The sequence below is a fragment of the Bombyx mandarina genome, chromosome 19 (genome assembly GCF_030267445.1).
Source record: "Bombyx mandarina strain Sakado chromosome 19, ASM3026744v2".
In the NCBI taxonomy this organism is placed as follows: Eukaryota; Metazoa; Arthropoda; class Insecta; order Lepidoptera; family Bombycidae; genus Bombyx; species Bombyx mandarina.
This window is the reverse complement of record NC_143225.1, coordinates 3,274,590-3,292,711: the sequence shown is the minus strand read 5'-3', so window position 1 is coordinate 3,292,711 and position 18,122 is coordinate 3,274,590. Positions and strand designations below refer to the sequence as shown.

General features: G+C 38.5%; 1 protein-coding gene and 1 long non-coding RNA gene across 2 annotated transcripts in view; both read left to right on the top strand.

Annotated features, from left to right (window-relative positions):
• The window catches only part of LOC149500810 (uncharacterized), a 131,826-nt gene that overhangs the window by 90,430 nt on the left and 23,274 nt on the right, over positions 1 to 18,122 (top strand). The window lies entirely within an intron of this gene.
• Positions 1 to 18,122, top strand: part of LOC114239273 (zinc finger SWIM domain-containing protein 4) — a 98,960-nt gene that overhangs the window by 57,564 nt on the left and 23,274 nt on the right. The window contains exons 2-7 of the mRNA XM_089735257.1: positions 11,724 to 11,817; positions 14,531 to 14,658; positions 15,362 to 15,573; positions 16,136 to 16,216; positions 16,571 to 16,858; positions 17,570 to 17,697. Of these exons, the coding sequence (XP_089591383.1) occupies positions 11,724 to 11,817; positions 14,531 to 14,658; positions 15,362 to 15,573; positions 16,136 to 16,216; positions 16,571 to 16,858; positions 17,570 to 17,697 (931 nt within the window). The remainder of the gene's footprint in view (positions 1 to 11,723; positions 11,818 to 14,530; positions 14,659 to 15,361; positions 15,574 to 16,135; positions 16,217 to 16,570; positions 16,859 to 17,569; positions 17,698 to 18,122) is intronic.

Here is an 18,122-nt window from a genome sequence, read left to right as displayed (position 1 = left end):
TATTGTAAGTGTAGGTATGTGTTATTGTAAGCCATGTAAAGTGCGTATTACCTATACACAAATAACGAAAACCATTATACTTTAGTGTTATAATTAACCATTTCCTGTACTCTATCTAATTATTATCCAAAAACAAAATGGTGCTGCCGTTATAATTGCATTGTACTAGAATAATAAATTTATATTTCGCACTAACACATGCAGAATTGTAAACATAGCTTGTGGTGACGTAGAGATGAGCACACAGGCGTATTGTGCGCACACATACAAAACATAATGTAAACAAACCGGTCTTCGTAGACAACGAACGTCCCGACGTGCAGTGGGCACACTGAGAGCAGTAATTCAAAAACAATATTTTTATTTATTAACCAAATTCACCAAATGTAAATAATTAATAATTATGATTTAAGAATTGTATGATGATACATCAAAATCTTGAATACGAAGATATGCGTTGGCGTATGTAAAAAAAGTATGTGAATACCCCCACAAAAAATCCTAAGCTTTTTGGTGTAGTGCAGGAGAATGGTGAAAAGAGCCAGAAAACCACCAAAGTTGAACGAGAGTTAAGTTTTTCAAATATACTATATATAATTGATGTAATAAATATGGAAAAATTCTCAAATAAAGCACACATTTACTATCTCTGTATTTCTATATTGGGTATCAACAAAATCAAAATAGTAGCTAACTAGTCACTTCAACTCTTTATGTTGATACATAAAAAACTTAGCATTCAAGCAAACACATACTATAAATTATACATATAAACATTGTGTATAAATAGTTCCTAATTGATCTGAAGAAATATCTAGTTTCATCTCGTATAATATCCGAATATTTCGAAGTAAAAAAATTTAGAAAAAAAAAAATTAAATTTCATCTCTCACTGTGTCCACTGGCTGTCAAATCAGGAAACGTGTTCCACTCTCGTACACTCACACACACACAGCTCAAAGTAGGCCACTTGTACTAAACATTGTGTTTATAAATAGGGTTATATTGTTATCAATTAACAAATTAAAAATAACACTCGATGTTATCTCTTTTGTCAGTTGGCTGTGCGGTGTCACACGTGTTGGCCTAATCACCGGATCGTAGGTTCGAGATTGAACACGTACATTTACACGCAAGAATCTTCTCATACTTATATGTATATGAATATGTGTGTTTCTTTGTTTGTTCCGTGGTCTGCGCTTGTCCGCGTCAGTTTTGTAGTTTGTACGTACGTAGGATATTTGGCGCCCACGCAGCTTATAACAATCATATTTTGTTTAATTTAGCGATAATCCAAACGAGGCCGGCACGCGTATTTATTGGATTGTACATGTATATTTTTATTGGATCGGTCATAATCTTGGTTTTGATGATCCATTCCGTTATTCTACTTAGAGGCTTGCCTAATGAAAAACGTAACATTAAGAAAATAAAGGCAGTTGTAACAAAAACTCATTCTTTTTTTTGTGATTGAGGGATTACTGGTGGCCCGGAGGCCTTTCCAGTTTCACCAAGAAGGAAGGGCAAGCAAGGGCTCAGCCAGGAGGGGTGGGATTTGCTAACAGCTACCCGAGCGCCTCCGAAGGAGACCTAACAACTCAAGATTAGCTGTTTTGAGAATTAATCTACTACCGGATCGGAATCGCGACCCGCTGAGATGATCCGGCGAGAAACTCAGCGGGCTGTTGCTTAGGTTAGGTACATCTTATTCGCAAATCGCTTTACTTCCAGAAAATCAACAATCAGATAATTAGTACGAAAAAAAAACCTACAATAATACGGCTAAATTAACTATTATAAAATCCACCCTAACAATAAAACAAAAAAAAACCTTACACATTAAAAAGAACAATAAAAAAAAAGTACAATCGCGTACAAGAATTATAACCGGGCTGTACGTGATACCAGTACAGTCGTAAATAAAAATGAAAACCGCTCCGGTATTATGCACAGATTTATGTATTGCGTTTTAAACCAATTATAACCGGTTTCGGGCAGTTTTCGAACGCAGTTTCTAGATTCAGTTTGCAACTGTCACAATTATGGCTACTAGTGATATACATGTATATTCTTATAGTTTTTTTTTTTTCTGTAGATATAGTATTGATTTTTATAAGCAAATCACGTCCAAAGTATTCAAATTGAAAATCGTTTTGATGGTATAGATTCAAGATAACGTAAAAATGATAATAAGGAAGTCCATCTGATATTAAGCAGTTAAATATAAAATGCTTTTACTGGGCAGATAAGGATGTCTCCTATAAACAAGGGAAGAAGGGTGTTTAATCTTAATTAATTGAGATACCTAGAGAGAGAGATGCTATTATATCGTCATTTCGTTCATTAGGCACTATCTCTGCTTTAAATCAAATACCACTATTTTAGTTATGAAATGACAATTCAGAAATGCGAACTTTTCACTACTGCTGTCAATATATCAGGCAGATAAGTGTTGTTGAAGAGCCCACTGAGTTTCTCGCCGGATCTTCTCAGTGGGTCGCGTTTCCGATCCGGTGGTAGATTCTGCGAAGCACGGCTCTTGCTAGAGCCAGTTTTGGTAACACCTCCTGGTCTGAGCCCCGAAAGCTCACTTACACCGTTACACGCTAGAGTAACTCTGATATAGCCTTTCAAGGCTATCAGCATAGGTATATATAAATAAAAAAATATGTGTGATGTCGTGGGATACCGGATAGCAACGAAGTTCCTTATTATAAAAATATTAATTTTTAGTTCTATTCGAGGTATAAAGAAAATAAAACTGAAGGTTTCGCAACAACCCACGGTCATTCGGTAACGTGCGAACTTATTGTGGTACACTTCATTCCCGATTGTTTGCATAAGAGTTAGTGTATTGCGCAAACGAACGCTCTGAGATCGTGGTCAATGAATGATAAAAAAATATGTTATTTTTTGTACGTTATTACTAAGTTATGTCGTACACTGTGTGCATTACTAATTTGTACGTTATTACAAAGCTAAATCGTACACTGTGTGCATTACTAATAAAAATCTTACGTTACGGACGTTTTTCCCGGTTAGGGTACCCCTTCGTTCCAAAAATATTGCTGAAAAAAAATATTAAAAGGATCCGCTACTTCATCGAAACGCATAAAAGAAATAAACAAGCATTTTTCGTTTAAATAAAATAGAAGATAAACTGTCTTGATTACGTATATATACAAATTAATGTATTAACATATTTATAAAACGGTGCCCGTATTAACATAAACATACGTGTTAATACGTACGCACGATCACCAAAGCCAAGTAAAGGCTTCGTCAAACAGAACGCGTAATTAGCGCGCGTTAGAGCGCTAAACTGACGCCGCGGTATGACGCCGATATGTGTTGTACTACTATGGTAACATACTGTCAGACAGAGCCCCAGCGCTATAAGTACGCAACGCTCTGCCGCGGCGCTAGGGCTGTTTGACAGTATATTACCATAGTATTACAGCACGTCTCGGCGTCATAGCGCGGCGTTAGTTTAGCGCTCTGACGCGCGTTAAGTACGCGTTCTGTTTGACGAAGGCTTAAGATCGACAAGAGAACATGTATTTTAATTGAAACACGGTATGTGGTAATTAAAAGTTAAAATACTTTGAATATTTAATGCAATCGTTAACAGAAGTTATTACAATGAACGCGGTGAGTTTTTTCTTTGTTTTTTTTTGTAAGCGGCCCCCAGTTACTATCTCAATGAGTTTACTAGTTTGATAGGATAAGATATTTACACTCAAAAGTTTCTATGCAAAGTACTTTATCATATATCGCTTTTGAACCAACATCCTAGTATTCTCATATTATTTTCATATCTATCGTATCTCCAGAACTGGGCCCATCAGTGTGCTTAGTGCGAGTTTTTTTAACTTTTCGATCGCGTAAAAGTTAACTCAAATTTGTAGGAACAACTTCCCTTCGTTTGCCGCTAGGGAAACTGTTCCAACTCCATACAAATTTGATTCTGAACTGGTGGTAGGACCTCTTGTGAGTCTGCGCGGGTAGGTACCACCGCCCTGCTTATTTCTGCCGTGAAGCAGTAATGCGTTTCGATTTGAAGGGTGGGGCAGCCATTGTAACTATACTGAGATCTTAGAACTTATATTTCAAGGTGGGTGGCGCATTTACGTTGTAGATGTCCATAGGCTCCAGTAACCACTTAACACCAGGTGGGCTGTGAGCTCGTCCACCTATCTAAGCAATAAATAAAAAAATTACTTTACGCTATCGAGAAGTTGAAAAAGTCGCACCAAGAACACAGTACTGGTACTAGAGAAGCAATCACGCGTGCCGATATGACAAAAATCAAGATGGCCGTTCTCACTAGATCCCGTTTGCTTATTTATGCGGGAAAAAAAACTAACACCTGACAAGACGAAACACGGACTAGCTTTTCTTCGCGCAAATTACAATCTCATGTTTTTTTTATATAGGATAATAACGTTATATTATACCTGATCTGAATAAACCATTGTTTTTTAGTATGTACTAAGAAAATTCGAAAATCATGCAAAATCACTACATAGTATAAAACAAAGTCGCTTTCTCTGTCCCTATATCTGTCCCTATGTATGCTTAAATCTTTAAAACTACGCAACGGATTTTGACGCGCTTTTTTTAATATAGGTAGATAGAGTGATCGAAGAGGAAGGTTTATATGTATAATAACATCCATTAAATAGTGGAGAAATTACAGTTTCCGAAGCGAAGCGAGGGCGGGTCGCTAGTAAGCTAATAAATCCATATTTATTTTAATGAAACTAAGATATTTTTTTTATAATCCGTATTCAACCTAGAGACGAAAAAATATATCCAGTTTTGGGATAACGAATGCGAAACGCTTCGAATTTTTACATACACATATATTTTCAGCAGGAACTGCAGTGGTCCTTTCTTGGTCCATTCAAGAAGGTTCGAGAAAATAAAAATCAGTTGAATAATATTTAAAAACTTTTAACGAATCTCTCAGTGTTCGCGTTTGTTCTCAACAGTACCGAATACTGTTTTGCGCTCGTCTGTACATGAAGTACGAATCGTAATAATTTTGTATACAACTAGGTAGGTAGGTACAGCCGACTGCTCTCGACTGTAGCTAGTGACGTAACATGACACGATTCCGTAATCCAGGTCAATGGCGGGGTCAAGGCCCTCTATTGTTACCTATTTATTTTTATAAGAGCTTAATCAGCTGTTTACGTTTTTTTTCTTTTTAGAAAACTAAGCATTGCAAACTGTTAACATTGATTACATTAGTAATAGATAAAGGTGTAACGTGCCCGTCAAATCACGTTTGAAAGTATTCCACAGCTGTAAGTACCAGCTTTTTCCCCCCTACATAGTTGGTAGTAGTATTGGGGGCTATTCCAGATACGGTCGGACGGGTAGGTGAGCTCACGGGCTCGACCTAAAAGAATTTGCTAACACTAGCCCTAGCAAGAGCAGCGCTTTGCAGAATTTACCACCGGTTCGGAATCGCGACCCACTGAGAAGATCCGGCGAGAAACTCAGTGGGATGTTTATGAGTTAGTTCACTCGTAGGATGGTGGCTGGTACTTGAGGGACCTAATAGCATTGAGAATTGATCAGGGGGATCCGACTAGACATGTTTCGAGCGACCGCGGCTTTGCTCCGTCGTATGTCGTCAAGTTTGAGCCCCGTGAGCTCACCTACTAGTTAAGGTGACGCTGAAATGGTGTCTCCGTATGGCATACGTATCGTGAACCGATAGTTTTATAACTACAACATCAACAGGTTAATTAAAGGGTCAATTTAATATTATATTAAACATCGATATGTGGCGATGGCCATCACAGAACACAAAATATTTGGCAAGTGCCTGAATCTCGCTTACGACATTCTCAAGATAATTTTTCATGCATAAAAGTTACGAACAACAACATTAGGACGCCCACTGAGTTTCTCGCCGGATCCTCTCAGTGGGTCGCGTTTCCGATCCGGTGGTAGATTCTGCGAAGCACGGCTCTTGCTAGGGTTCGTGTTAGCAACGTCGTCAGGTTTGAGCCCCGTGAGCTCACCTACTAGTTAAGGTTATGCTGAAATAGTCTCTGAGGGATATCAGCTTAGGTAGGAAAGAAAGAAAAAAACAACATTAGGACCATCTCTCTACCGAGCAATATCACTCGCTCGGTGGAAGATCTATACTTTGTTGTAAAAACTTCCCACAGACATACCGAGACGCATGTTTTACGAAAAAAATATAGCTATGAGATTGCCAATCTGCGGTAAGACATACCGCTCTGCTAACCAGAGTCTCTTATGACGTCACTGACCGATTTTATCCGTCGTCCAGAGTTATCTCATTCGTGAGAAAACTCATTTTGAAATCGATCTATACAACTGAGAATTGAACTCAGCGTGCGTCCGTGACTGCGGACGTGTTCGGATCACGACGCGATTAAAAAAACAACAAGCCGTGAGTTCTACTGTGGCACGTCACTAGTACCCTCCATTTTTAATGCCGCAATGGGATGGTGTAATCACGAAACATAAAAATCAAGAATTATAGACGCAATATGATCAAATATTCGTGAATTTGCCGTTTGATAATTGAAACTTTAAATTTGAATTTTGTATGTACAATAGAAATAGTGACAACATTTATAGATTATAGGAAGGGGCATTTTAAAAAGACGTGGATGGATTGTGTGAGAGAGAATATGTGAGAGTAGAGTTTGAGTGGAGAAATGAAGTGGTTTATTTTATTCTTTAGATAGGTAGCTGATGATATAGGGAGTAACTTAGGCAACTTTTTTTAGACTAGGTTCGCCCCGCGGCGTTACCCCCAGTACGACAATACTCGCGGATAATATTGCGGGACTCAGCTAGTTAAATATAAAAACATACATCATATTTCATATAGTGGGATTAGTATAGCTTAGAAGACTTGCGTGCTCTGAAAGACTAATGGTGTTTTGTCTTTAGGCTGTGCAGTTTCTCCGAAGTGAACATTCGTACAGTTTGAAGGCGGACTTACTGGTGGTAGGACCTCTTGTGAGTCCGCGCGGGTAGGTACCACCACCCTGCCTATTTCTGCCGTGAAGCAGTAATGCGTTTCGGTTTGAAGGGTGGGGCAGCCGTTGTAACTATACTGAGACCTTAAAACTTATATCTCAAGGTGGGTGGTGCATTTACGTCGTACATGTCTATGGGCTCCAGTAACCACTTAACACCAGGTGGGCTGTGAGCTCGTCCAAGCTCCAAAAAGCTAGATTCTCAAATCGTAATGCCACTAGTGAAAAAAAATCAATAGACTGCAGCTGTACCGGTATTTTAGAAAAAAAAAATCTTCGTGTACCGATTTAAAAGAAACGATAAGCAAAGATTTTTATATGCAATTTCGAACTCTAATATATTAATGCTGTTCACATTATAATATCTTTTATAGGTTTTACACTCCGCCATTTTCAAGCCTATATTGCATTTTTAGTAGTGCGACCTCACTTTAGGTTTTAAAGAAATATTATTAATTTTGTCAGCGGTGCGAACATTACAATTTTTGTCTATCCTTCTTCAAACGAGGCTTGTGGAGAGTACATAACGGTAGGCAGCGGCTTGGCTCTGTCCCTGGCATTGCTGAAGTCCATGGGCGACGGTAACCACTTACCATCAGGTGGGCCGTATGCTAGTCTGCCTACACGGGCCATAAAAAAACAATTTATAGTATGTGTGTTTTAAAATATTTATTTTACTAAAATATTGGTTTCAAACCCATTTCAAACTACAAGTCAGCATCAGTATTCACACATATACATACGCTATCAAAATACTTCCTTCCAACAGAAAAAAAACGAACAAACAAACAAAAGTCACTAAACACTATATATTAATACAACTATTAATGTCGCATGAATATTTCGTAAACTAAAATAAGGTTAAAAAAAATTCTTTTTACGTTTTCTTAAAGTCATTTATTGTCACAAAGTCGACGCTACGCTGGAACGCGATCGACCTGCTTTTCAACGCGTACTCTAGCAAAGTTGAGTAATCGATTGTGTTTTATTGAATAAAAAAATCTATGTAGAAATTCGTTCCCCGCTGACGATTATCGATAATTGCTTTTAAAATACTACGTTACGATTTTTTATTCTGTTTGTGTGATTGAAAATGAATTATTTTCGTGTCGCAATTCGATATGACTTAATAAAGGCGTTATTGTTAAATAAATGGAATAAAGCACTAGTGCTCTGTTTAACTTTGAGTCAATATGGCGGCATGACAAATAGTGAAAAAAGGCGGTATTGAGTTCAAATTTGGAACATCCATTCCGTTCTTTGTTTTTTTTTTATGTAAAGAACATGGCCTTACAATGTAGGGGCGTTTGAATTTCAAGGCTTGACGAATCGAAATCAATTGCTTACGAACTATAAGATTTTAGGAGTAAATGTGTTCACAATTGAAGCCAACTTTGTTGATTGTAATAATGATTTTCAAATGTTTAATTTGTTCCTGAGATGAACGCGATCCACTAAGTTGGTTATTGTCGCTATAGAAATCAACACCGCTACCTCCACTGAGAAACTTTTGCGGCTTCGAAGTTTTTTTATTTTTTTTATTTTAACTGAAATCGCAATCTTAATGTAGCACAGATATAACCGCAACAAATTATCCGCTACCATTGATAACTAAAAAAAAAACGCCCGTAGCTTAAGTAATAAGAATCATAAGATTAAAAAAAACTATGAAAGCAGAACATTGTATGCTGGCGAAAATGCAAGACTTCGAATACTTCAATAATTAAAAAAACAACTTTTCTTTTATTACCTTTTTTTCTTGTTAAAAGCATACGAGCAAATGTATATTGGCTTCTTAAGGAAGTCGAAAGTCTTTATAGGTTTTTTCTCACGGTCCGAGATAATTATTATTTGAATTTAAATTGACCTGCATACATGTAGAGCGCGTTTCTTTTATGTCACCGAACAGCTAATAAGTTATATTTTAAATTAATCGGATTAAAATGATAGACAAACTAAATAATTCATAAATCAAAATGTCAGCCATTTTGTGTAAAATCGAAAACTTTGAATACAAATATTATAGAATACATGAAGAATAGAATGAATGCTACACATGGTTACACAAGGTTCTAAGGCTTATTATTATATATGTATAAGTTTTATTTATCTATACACATAAAAGTCGACGTGCTTATTTTCCATAAATACATATAGAAGTTTGTAGGAAATCTTAAAATTGACCTGGCATGTTGTCCAATAAATTTTGGTAGCGTTGGCATTAAAAGTTAAATCAAACATCAGCCAAGAAAGCTAACCGGTATCTCTATAGAGTTATATTATAAACTTATAATCGAAGTATTATTTATAACTTAAGTTATTATAGTTATACAAAAATTGGTCGCAAAAAGCTTTTAAAGTCGGCTATTTGCCATGATGGACACCGTGTGTCCACGGCGTAGCTTACCTTAGCCCCCAATGATTTAAAAAATCATTTGAAAATAGTTTTTTCGCAAAAATATCATCAAAAAATAATGGGCGATTTACGAAACCAGTGACCACTCATTACTTTCCGAGAGATATCAAATGGCAGATATAAAATATGGTGTCAGTCGCGACCCCCCGGATCCGAATTATTGGGGGTTACAGGATGTCCGCTGCGGTCCATTGGTCTAAACTTGGTCTCTAGTCTGGCGTTCAATACTTTACGAATTGTTACAACGAATGGAGCTATTTGGAATTAAAACAAATGCCAAAATTATAACAATACGAAAGATCGACATGCGATATTCATGGTCCAGTTTTCTCTTCGGCTGGTTGGTTGGTCTGTCCAGGTTGATCACGACGGTAACCTTCTTGAGCCCCACATCAATAACTCGCGTGAGACTATATTAAAACCGCGAAAGTTGGAGACAACTCGCTTCAAAGGTCAAAACTCTCCAAGTCACTGTGCCACATAGCTTATCGATAGAATAATTAAGAAAACTTTATTTTATTTTATCGCTTAGATGGGTGGAAGAGCTCACAGCCCACCTGGTGTTAAGTGGTTATTGGAGCCCATAGACATCTACAACGTAAATGTGCCACCCACCTTGAGATATAAAATCTAAGGTCTCAGTATAGATATATTGATCCGGTAGTAGATTCATTCGCGAAGTAATTGCTCTTCAATTGTTAGGTCTCCTTTGGAGGCGCTCAGGCAGTTGTTAGCAAATCCCACCCCTCCTGGCTGAGCCTTTGCACGTCCACCTATCCTGCTGAAACTAGAAAGGCCTTCGGGCCACCCGTAATCTTTCAATAAAATAAAAAAAGTATAGTTAAACGGCTGCCCTACCCTTCAAACCGAAACGCATTACTGCTTCACGGCAAAAATAAGCAGGGTGGTGGTACCTACCCGCGCGGACTCACAAGAGTTCCTACCACCACAGTTTCCCTCTATAATTGAGTTCGCTTAAGAAACTTTGTAACAGCACAACGTAGAATTTCACAATCACAATTTATTTTGTAAATTTCAACGATTTCAATCGATTTATTTAGAAAATATGAACAGTTTTAGAATCGTAATACCGCCGCACGTGTTCGAGCACCGCTTTTACGATGTGACGTCATATCGGAAAAGGAAATAGGTATTCGGAATATCCGAAGCTACATTGATGAACGTGTTACATAATCATTTTAAACTACTTTTACGTTTATATTATTATTATTTTTTATTGCTCTGATGGCTGGACGAGCTCACAGCGCACCCGGTGTTAAGTGGTTACTGGAGCCTATAGACATCTGCAACGTAAATCCGCCACCCTCCTTGAGGTATAAGTTCTAAGGTCTCGCATTTGTCAAGTCTCATTGATGTTGTTACATTCCTGATGGAAAACTGTGGTACTGTTGGTAGGGGGCAGGTTTAGAGCCTTATCGGGTAGGAAAAGCTACCCGGCCTATTTCTGCCGTGAAGCGCTAATGCGTTTGCATTTAAAAGGTGATCTCAAGGCGGGAAGCATAGGCACGTAGTGAATGTCTATGGGCTCCGGTAACTACTTAACACAAGATAGACCGTAAGTGCGTAATTCTATCTGAAACATCGGCTTAACGGTAAGGAGCGGCTTGGCTCTGCCCCTGGCGTTGCTGATGTCCATGAGCGTCGGTAACCAATCACCATCAGTTAGGCCGTATGCCGTATGCTCGTTTGCCTACGAAGAATAAAAAAAAATTGATGACATGAAGAAGAAAAAAAAAATTGTAATATTCGAAATATGAATTGTATATTGACAGTAAAAATTGAATCGTAATAAGAGTTTTAATCGCCCTCAATACATAATCCCTCATAATCTTTATATTCGTTTATTTCTTCTGTGCGTATGTTTGTCACTGAACTCCTCCTAAACGGCTGGACAGATTTGAATGATTTTTTTGTATGCGTTTGGATGGCACCCTGGATGGTTTAGATTCACAAATCAGCCCGGCAAATTGTGCTGCAGTCGGTATCTAGGTTATTTAACTTTCCTAGAAATAATTTATTTGGCAAAACAACGTTTGCCGGGCCAGCTTGTATTATTATATAATATTTTTCGACATTAAAAACAATCGAACTACTCATGTAAAAACAATTTACGGAACAAACAAGCTATTAGAAACGGAACAGGAGGAATTCAGAAAAATATGTAAACATTTGAATGATGTGTGTAGGAAGTGGGAGAATAATGTAAAATTAAACATAACCTAAAAGAAATACAAATTGAATTTTATTTTCAGGTTTCCATCTAAGTGGGGTGGTGCGGGCTCCAGCGGCAGTTCCGCCCTGCTCAGAACCGGAGCGGCTGTTCAGAGTCACAGTTTCTTTTGACAGGTACAAATAATTTAACTTTTTTGATAACTATAACCGACGCTCATCGTACTGGTGGTAGGACGTTTTATGAGTCCGCACGGGTAGGTACCACCACCCTGGCTATTTTTGCCGTGAAGCAGTAATACGTTTCGGTTGGAAGGTTGGGGCATCCGTTGTAACTATACTGGAGACCTTAGAACTCATGTTTCAATGTGGGTGGAGGTATTTATGTCGTAGATGTCTATGGGCTCAGGTAACCACTTAACACCAGGTGGGCTGTGTGCTCGTCCACCTGTTAATGCCATAAAAAATCGTAAAAAAAGAACGATGGTTGGAATTGAATGTTTTATTTAAATTAATTATCAAATCAAAGAGGTCTATTATTTTAATGATAGTTGTGAGATACGTAATAATAATATATTTTTTTATGATAACAAAAAAAAGAAACCTGGCTTTAACAAAGTAAAATAACAAAACTATCTAGAGTAGTCGAAGTTAATTAAATATGCATTATTAAGGGATATAACAAAGACTATTAGTCAGATCTTGATAAAATTTTAATGAAACGACACGATAATCACCTGTTTTCCAACAAAGAAAGAAACATGAAAATCGGTTTATCCAGAATAAACATCGCAGGTTACATTAAAAAAATCACTAGAAATGATCACTCGTCATATTTTGGAAGTCACTTAAAAGATAGTACTAAACTGATCCATGTCAAGTAGTGATAAATGATTATGAAGACTGTCGCAGCAATTAAACTGTGCTAAATTTCTGCTTCAGTAAAATACGATTCTCTAAAATAGATTAAAGTGTTCACAACTACACAAACCGCTCTTAAAGCAAATCAAAGCTTAGCACTTTTGGTCTTCTAACCCAGCCGAGCCTTAGTTTACGGAACCGGCTCTTTCTCCTCCACATTTTGTGTTCTAACGCTGCCCAAAGACGAGTCCTATTATTTACTGGTGGTTAGGACCTCATGTGAGTCCGCGTGGGTAGGTACCACCGTTCTGCCGTGAAGTAAGTAATGCGTTTCGGTTTGAAGGGTGGGGCAACCGTTGTAACTATACTTGAGATCTTAGAACTTATATCTGGCGCAAGGTGGATGGCGCATTTACGTTGTAGATGTCTATGGGCTCCAGTAACCACTTAACACCAGGTGGGCTGTGAGCTCGTCCAACAGTTTAAGCAATAAAAAAATCTGTTTGCTTTAACAAAACCCATAAATTCTTCTAAATACCAAAGAACTTCAAGATTGCACTGTCTATCCTGTAAACTAAAGGCAATTTAAACAGCAACATTGCAACAATCATAATGCCAATGCAAAGGTCTTGCAAAGGCCAAGTGCTATTGATTTATGAGTGAACAAAAGCTATTGAACTTTAGCACAATAGTGGTTTTTAGCATTAGAAAAAAAAGTCATAAAACAGGGATATCTATATATTAATACGTGAAGCAAAAACTTTGTATCCCTTTTTACGAAAATTGCGCGGACGGAGGAGTATGAAATTTTGCACACTTATAGAAAATATAGAGAAGAAGTGCACAATGCTAATGTTTTTTTTAAATAATGCATAAAAGATACATTAAATCCATAAAAAAAACATTAAACACACTACATACCATGTATTTGACGCACACACGCATGCATACTATTTATTGTCAAACTTTTGTTCTTGACGTCTGTGGTCAAATTGAAAAATATTGTTTTTTTTTAATAATATTTTTTCATAGAGTAGCCTTGGCGAAATTTGTGATTATAGAAGTATAAAATACAATCATAATAGTGTACAAACTTACAATTCCAATTAATTATAGTCGAATTTTGACTACTGCGGGACCTCTATTTTTGGAGAAATATAAATAAAAAAGACAACGTAAATTTAAAATAGTGAAAAAATAAGTACAGTACCGTTATTGTCATACGCGGATGAAACTATTTATGCTTGTAGTGCGGCTATTTGTGTGTCCGCATGGGTAGATGCCACAATTTCTTCCGCGAAGCAGTCCTTCATACCTTTAACTGGTGGTAGGACGTCTTGTAAATACGCACGGGTAGGTACCACCGCCCGGCCTATTTCTGCCCTAAAGCAGTAATGGGTTTCGGTTTGAAAGGCGGGGCAGTCGTACTGTTAAAAGTGAGACCTTACAACTCATGTCTCAATGTAGGTGGCGGCATTTACGTTGTAGCTGTCTATGGTCTTCGGTAACCACCTAACACCAGGTGGGCCGTGAGCTCGTCCACCTATCTAAGCAATAAAAAAAGAACCTGCTTAGAGGGCGGGACAGTCGTTATACAATACTTCCATTCATGTCTTATGGTCAAAGGGACTTCAACAGCTTTGCGAGTGTACCATCGCGAAGCATTTGCCTTGAATTCATACCTCCTCTGGGGCAGTCTGAGGAAGCATTTTTGACTAGTGGTGTGCAACAAAACTAAACAAACTTCGAAATGGAAAGGCTGTAATCTTTTTTAATTTTTATTTCCTACCTAAGATAGAGAGCCTTGAGAGGCTATTTCAGCGTAACTTTAACTAGTAGGTGAGCTCACGGGGCTCAAACCGGAGTGACGCTAACACTGGCCCTAGCAAGAGCAGTGCTTCGTAGAATCTACCACCGGATCGGAAACGCGACCCACTGAGAAGATCCGGCGAGAAACTCAGTGGGCTAATGTAATCTTAACGCTGCACTATTGACATGATTTTTTAATAGCCCGCACTATTTGCTTTAGGTGTAAGATAACCGGTGTGACATGCAGCTGCGAGGCGCGAGATATCTTTTGGTGCCAACATGTGGTCGCATTGGCCTTGTACCGGATCAGGAACGCAGACTCCGTTCGGTTACGAGTGCCTATATCAGGTGAGTCCCTGCCTCATCAACCAGAAAAATGGGTCGCCTCCGTTATAAAAGGATGTCGATAGTTAATTGCATTTTATTTAAAACATAAAACAAACCGCTATATACTTAAAGGACTCCCCTCCTCTTGGCTGCTCGCCCATCTGTCCTGGTGAAACTGATAAGCCCTCCGGGACACAAGTAAAACAATACTATTTAAAGGTTAAACATTCGAATTAAATGTCATATGATGTACATATGTTAAACGTTAATCACCTCTTGTGAGTACGCACGGGTGGGTACCACCACTCCGCCTATTTCTGCCGTGAAGCAGTAATGCATTTCGGTTTGAAAAATGGGGCAGCCGTTGTAACTATCCTGAGACCTTAGAACTTATATCTCAAGGTGGGTGGCGCATTTACGTTGTAGATGTCTATGGGCTCCAGTAATCAATTAACATCAGGTGGGCTGTGAGCTCGTCCAAAATAAAAAAACGACGTGAGTCACACTAGCTCATGATGGAATGTACAAACCACGTAGATTTACGGGCTTCCTGCTAACTTCCACTGGGCGACAGACGTTAAAACATACCTTAAACACCTTCCTCGTAGAAGAAACGACTTCCACTGCACCAAAGTTAGTAGCATCTCTGTTCAGTTGTGATGTCTACAGTTAGTAGCAGATAGCCGTCTACCGACCAGCGGCAAAATAGAAATCTAAATTCCAGAAACTCTCCTGCAAATGGACAGACAGCAACTTCAGAAGTTCGTCCAGTATTTAATATCGGAGCACCACACCGAAGTGTTGCCGACGGCGCAGAGGTTAGCCGACGAAGTTCTGCAGGCGAGGTCCGCCATCAACAGGATATGTGGCGCGCCGGACCCGACGGCCGGACCGCCGCCCGACGCGCACCACGCCTGGCATTTAGATGAGCAGCAGGTGAGCTCCAAAGAAATCTCTTCACTATGTAAATTTATGGTATTGACTACTATCAACTGTAACATCGTGAATTCCTCCACTCACGACGCGACGTGGAAGTCTCCATGGGTAACCAGAGACCAAGTAATATATGTCCCTGAGTATGATAGTTCTAACACCTTATTAACACTGAGCATGACCCAACACGCATATATCATGTGTGACCAATCGTTATACATAATATAATATAAATTTCTGCTGGTTTTTGGCCACGTATGACGTCACGTGCAATAAAATGCTCTCAGGTGGAGTTTGGTCAAGTTTTCGTCACAGTTTTTATAAATACTGTAGACAATGACTGTACTTCTCCTTGAACTCGAACATATGACAGTTTCGAGGCCAAAAGGGGCAGGGTCTCTCAGGATATCTACCGGTGTAGGCTGACAACAATCCGAACCATCAATAATGCGCTATGAGCTCGTGTTTGATGACCTGCGTCCCGCGCTCTCATCAGAGAAAACCAGATCTCATTACCTCTGTAGTTGTTACCCTTTAGCTTTCTTAGAAATTTGTATCGTTACAGGTCTGCGAACAAGTACGCGCGTATTTGTTACAGGGAACTTATTATAATGCAAACAAACAATTGAACTCTTTATTTTCAAAGGTAAGTGTATGATTCCAATTAAATCTTTCAAGATATCTTGTAATTCAAAAGAATATTACTGGTGGTAGGACCTCTTCTGAGTCCGCACGAGTAGGTACCACCGCCCTGCCTATTTCTGCCGTGAAGCAGTAATGCGTTTCGGTTTGAAGGGCGGGGCAGCCGTTGTAACTACACTTGAGACCTTAGAACTTATATCTCGAGGTGGGTGGCGCATTTACATTGTAGATGTCTATGGGCTTCAGTAACCACTTAACACTAGGTGGGCTGTGAGCTCGTCCACCCATCTAAGCATTAAAAATATATATATATATAATTAAAAACAGCTAACCCTCAACGTCAATGTGAACTCGACAGGTTCGGGAGATGCTCCGCGCGCAAGACTCGAACGGTCCCAGGATGCTCATGCTCATGACGGAGCAGTTTCTATCTGACCCCCGGCTCCTGCTGTGGAGGAATCAGAACACGCCCATGACAGAGAAATGCAGGCAGCTGTGGGAGCAGTTAGGAGCTCTGTGGGTCAGCATAGTCTTAGATCCTGGAAGTAATAAGCACCATCGGCTGCAGTGGAGGCATCTGCTGGAGAAGTGGTCGGCAGTTGAAGTATGTCCCACCGAGGATCCAGACTATAGGTCTTTTCCTTTAGTAAGTAAACCTGAAGTTATTTACAATGTATTCATTTAATGCAATTGAGACTGTAGATTATTTAATTGTTATCTATACTAATATATAAATCTACTGTGGTTTTTACGGATGTTCCGTTATAACTACTGAACCGTGCATCCGATTGACTTGAAACTTGGTATCCATGTAGAAAATACAAGTACTTAATGGATATTTATATGAATGTTGGACTCCCTACAGCAATTGCGGGGGTGTTTATGATGAGAATCTTTGTCGGGGTGAGAAATAATAATGCTAATTTTAAATGCCCAGCGAAGCGGACGGGTATAGCTAGTTTTAAAGTGGTCGCTGCATCCGTTGACCGAACATATGTATTATTGATAGACAAATAAATGTGCATTGTTTTCCGTTAACTGGAGGCGTGCTGGTGGATTTCCGATTGAGCTTCAAAACGATCCAATACATAACAATCAGATACATAATATAATAGTGTTATAAATATATATACTCATAGGAGCTCACAGCCGATACTAGGATAGAAATGAGCATTATGTTTCGTTTACTATCAATGTCCAAATTTACTTATTTCTTAGTTTCAATACTTTTTTATTAATGTCACATTTCGGACAGTTGAGTTCAGAAAATAAAATACTAGTTTTATAAACTTCACGAACATGTGATGAATATGTTAACTATTATAATATTAAAAATAATTCCGAAAACGTGTTTCAGTACGCAAGAGAAAGAGAAAGAAATGAGAGGGATCGCGACAGAGACCACAGAGACAGAGATAGAGAACGACATCGCGATAGAGAAGAGAGGGACAGAGAAAGACTGCGTGAAAGAGAAGAGCGAGACAGGTAAGTCCTTGAAATTAATTTTAAACCTCAGATGCATATTACAGCAATAGTACAATAACGAAAACCGTAGGCAGCGTCTTCACTATGTCCCTGACATTGTCGATGTCCATGGGCGACTTTCATAAAGCAATTATGCGTTAAATCTTTAAACAATCATCATTTTGACTTTCACTATTATGCTTATAGTTGACGAATGAAAATTATTGTTCAATCGAAATAATATGTATTATGTACAATAGTTTAAAAAACCCACCCCTAAATAGCAAAAGGAACTAAGCATTAATATCATGTTTTATTTTGTTGATATCAGAGCCAAGAGGATCATTAATATAGGTACTTAGCAAAAAAAATGTACTTAACTATTTTGTTATTGCCTAATTATATATAGATAGTACCAAGTACCTAATTGAATAACTAAAACATGT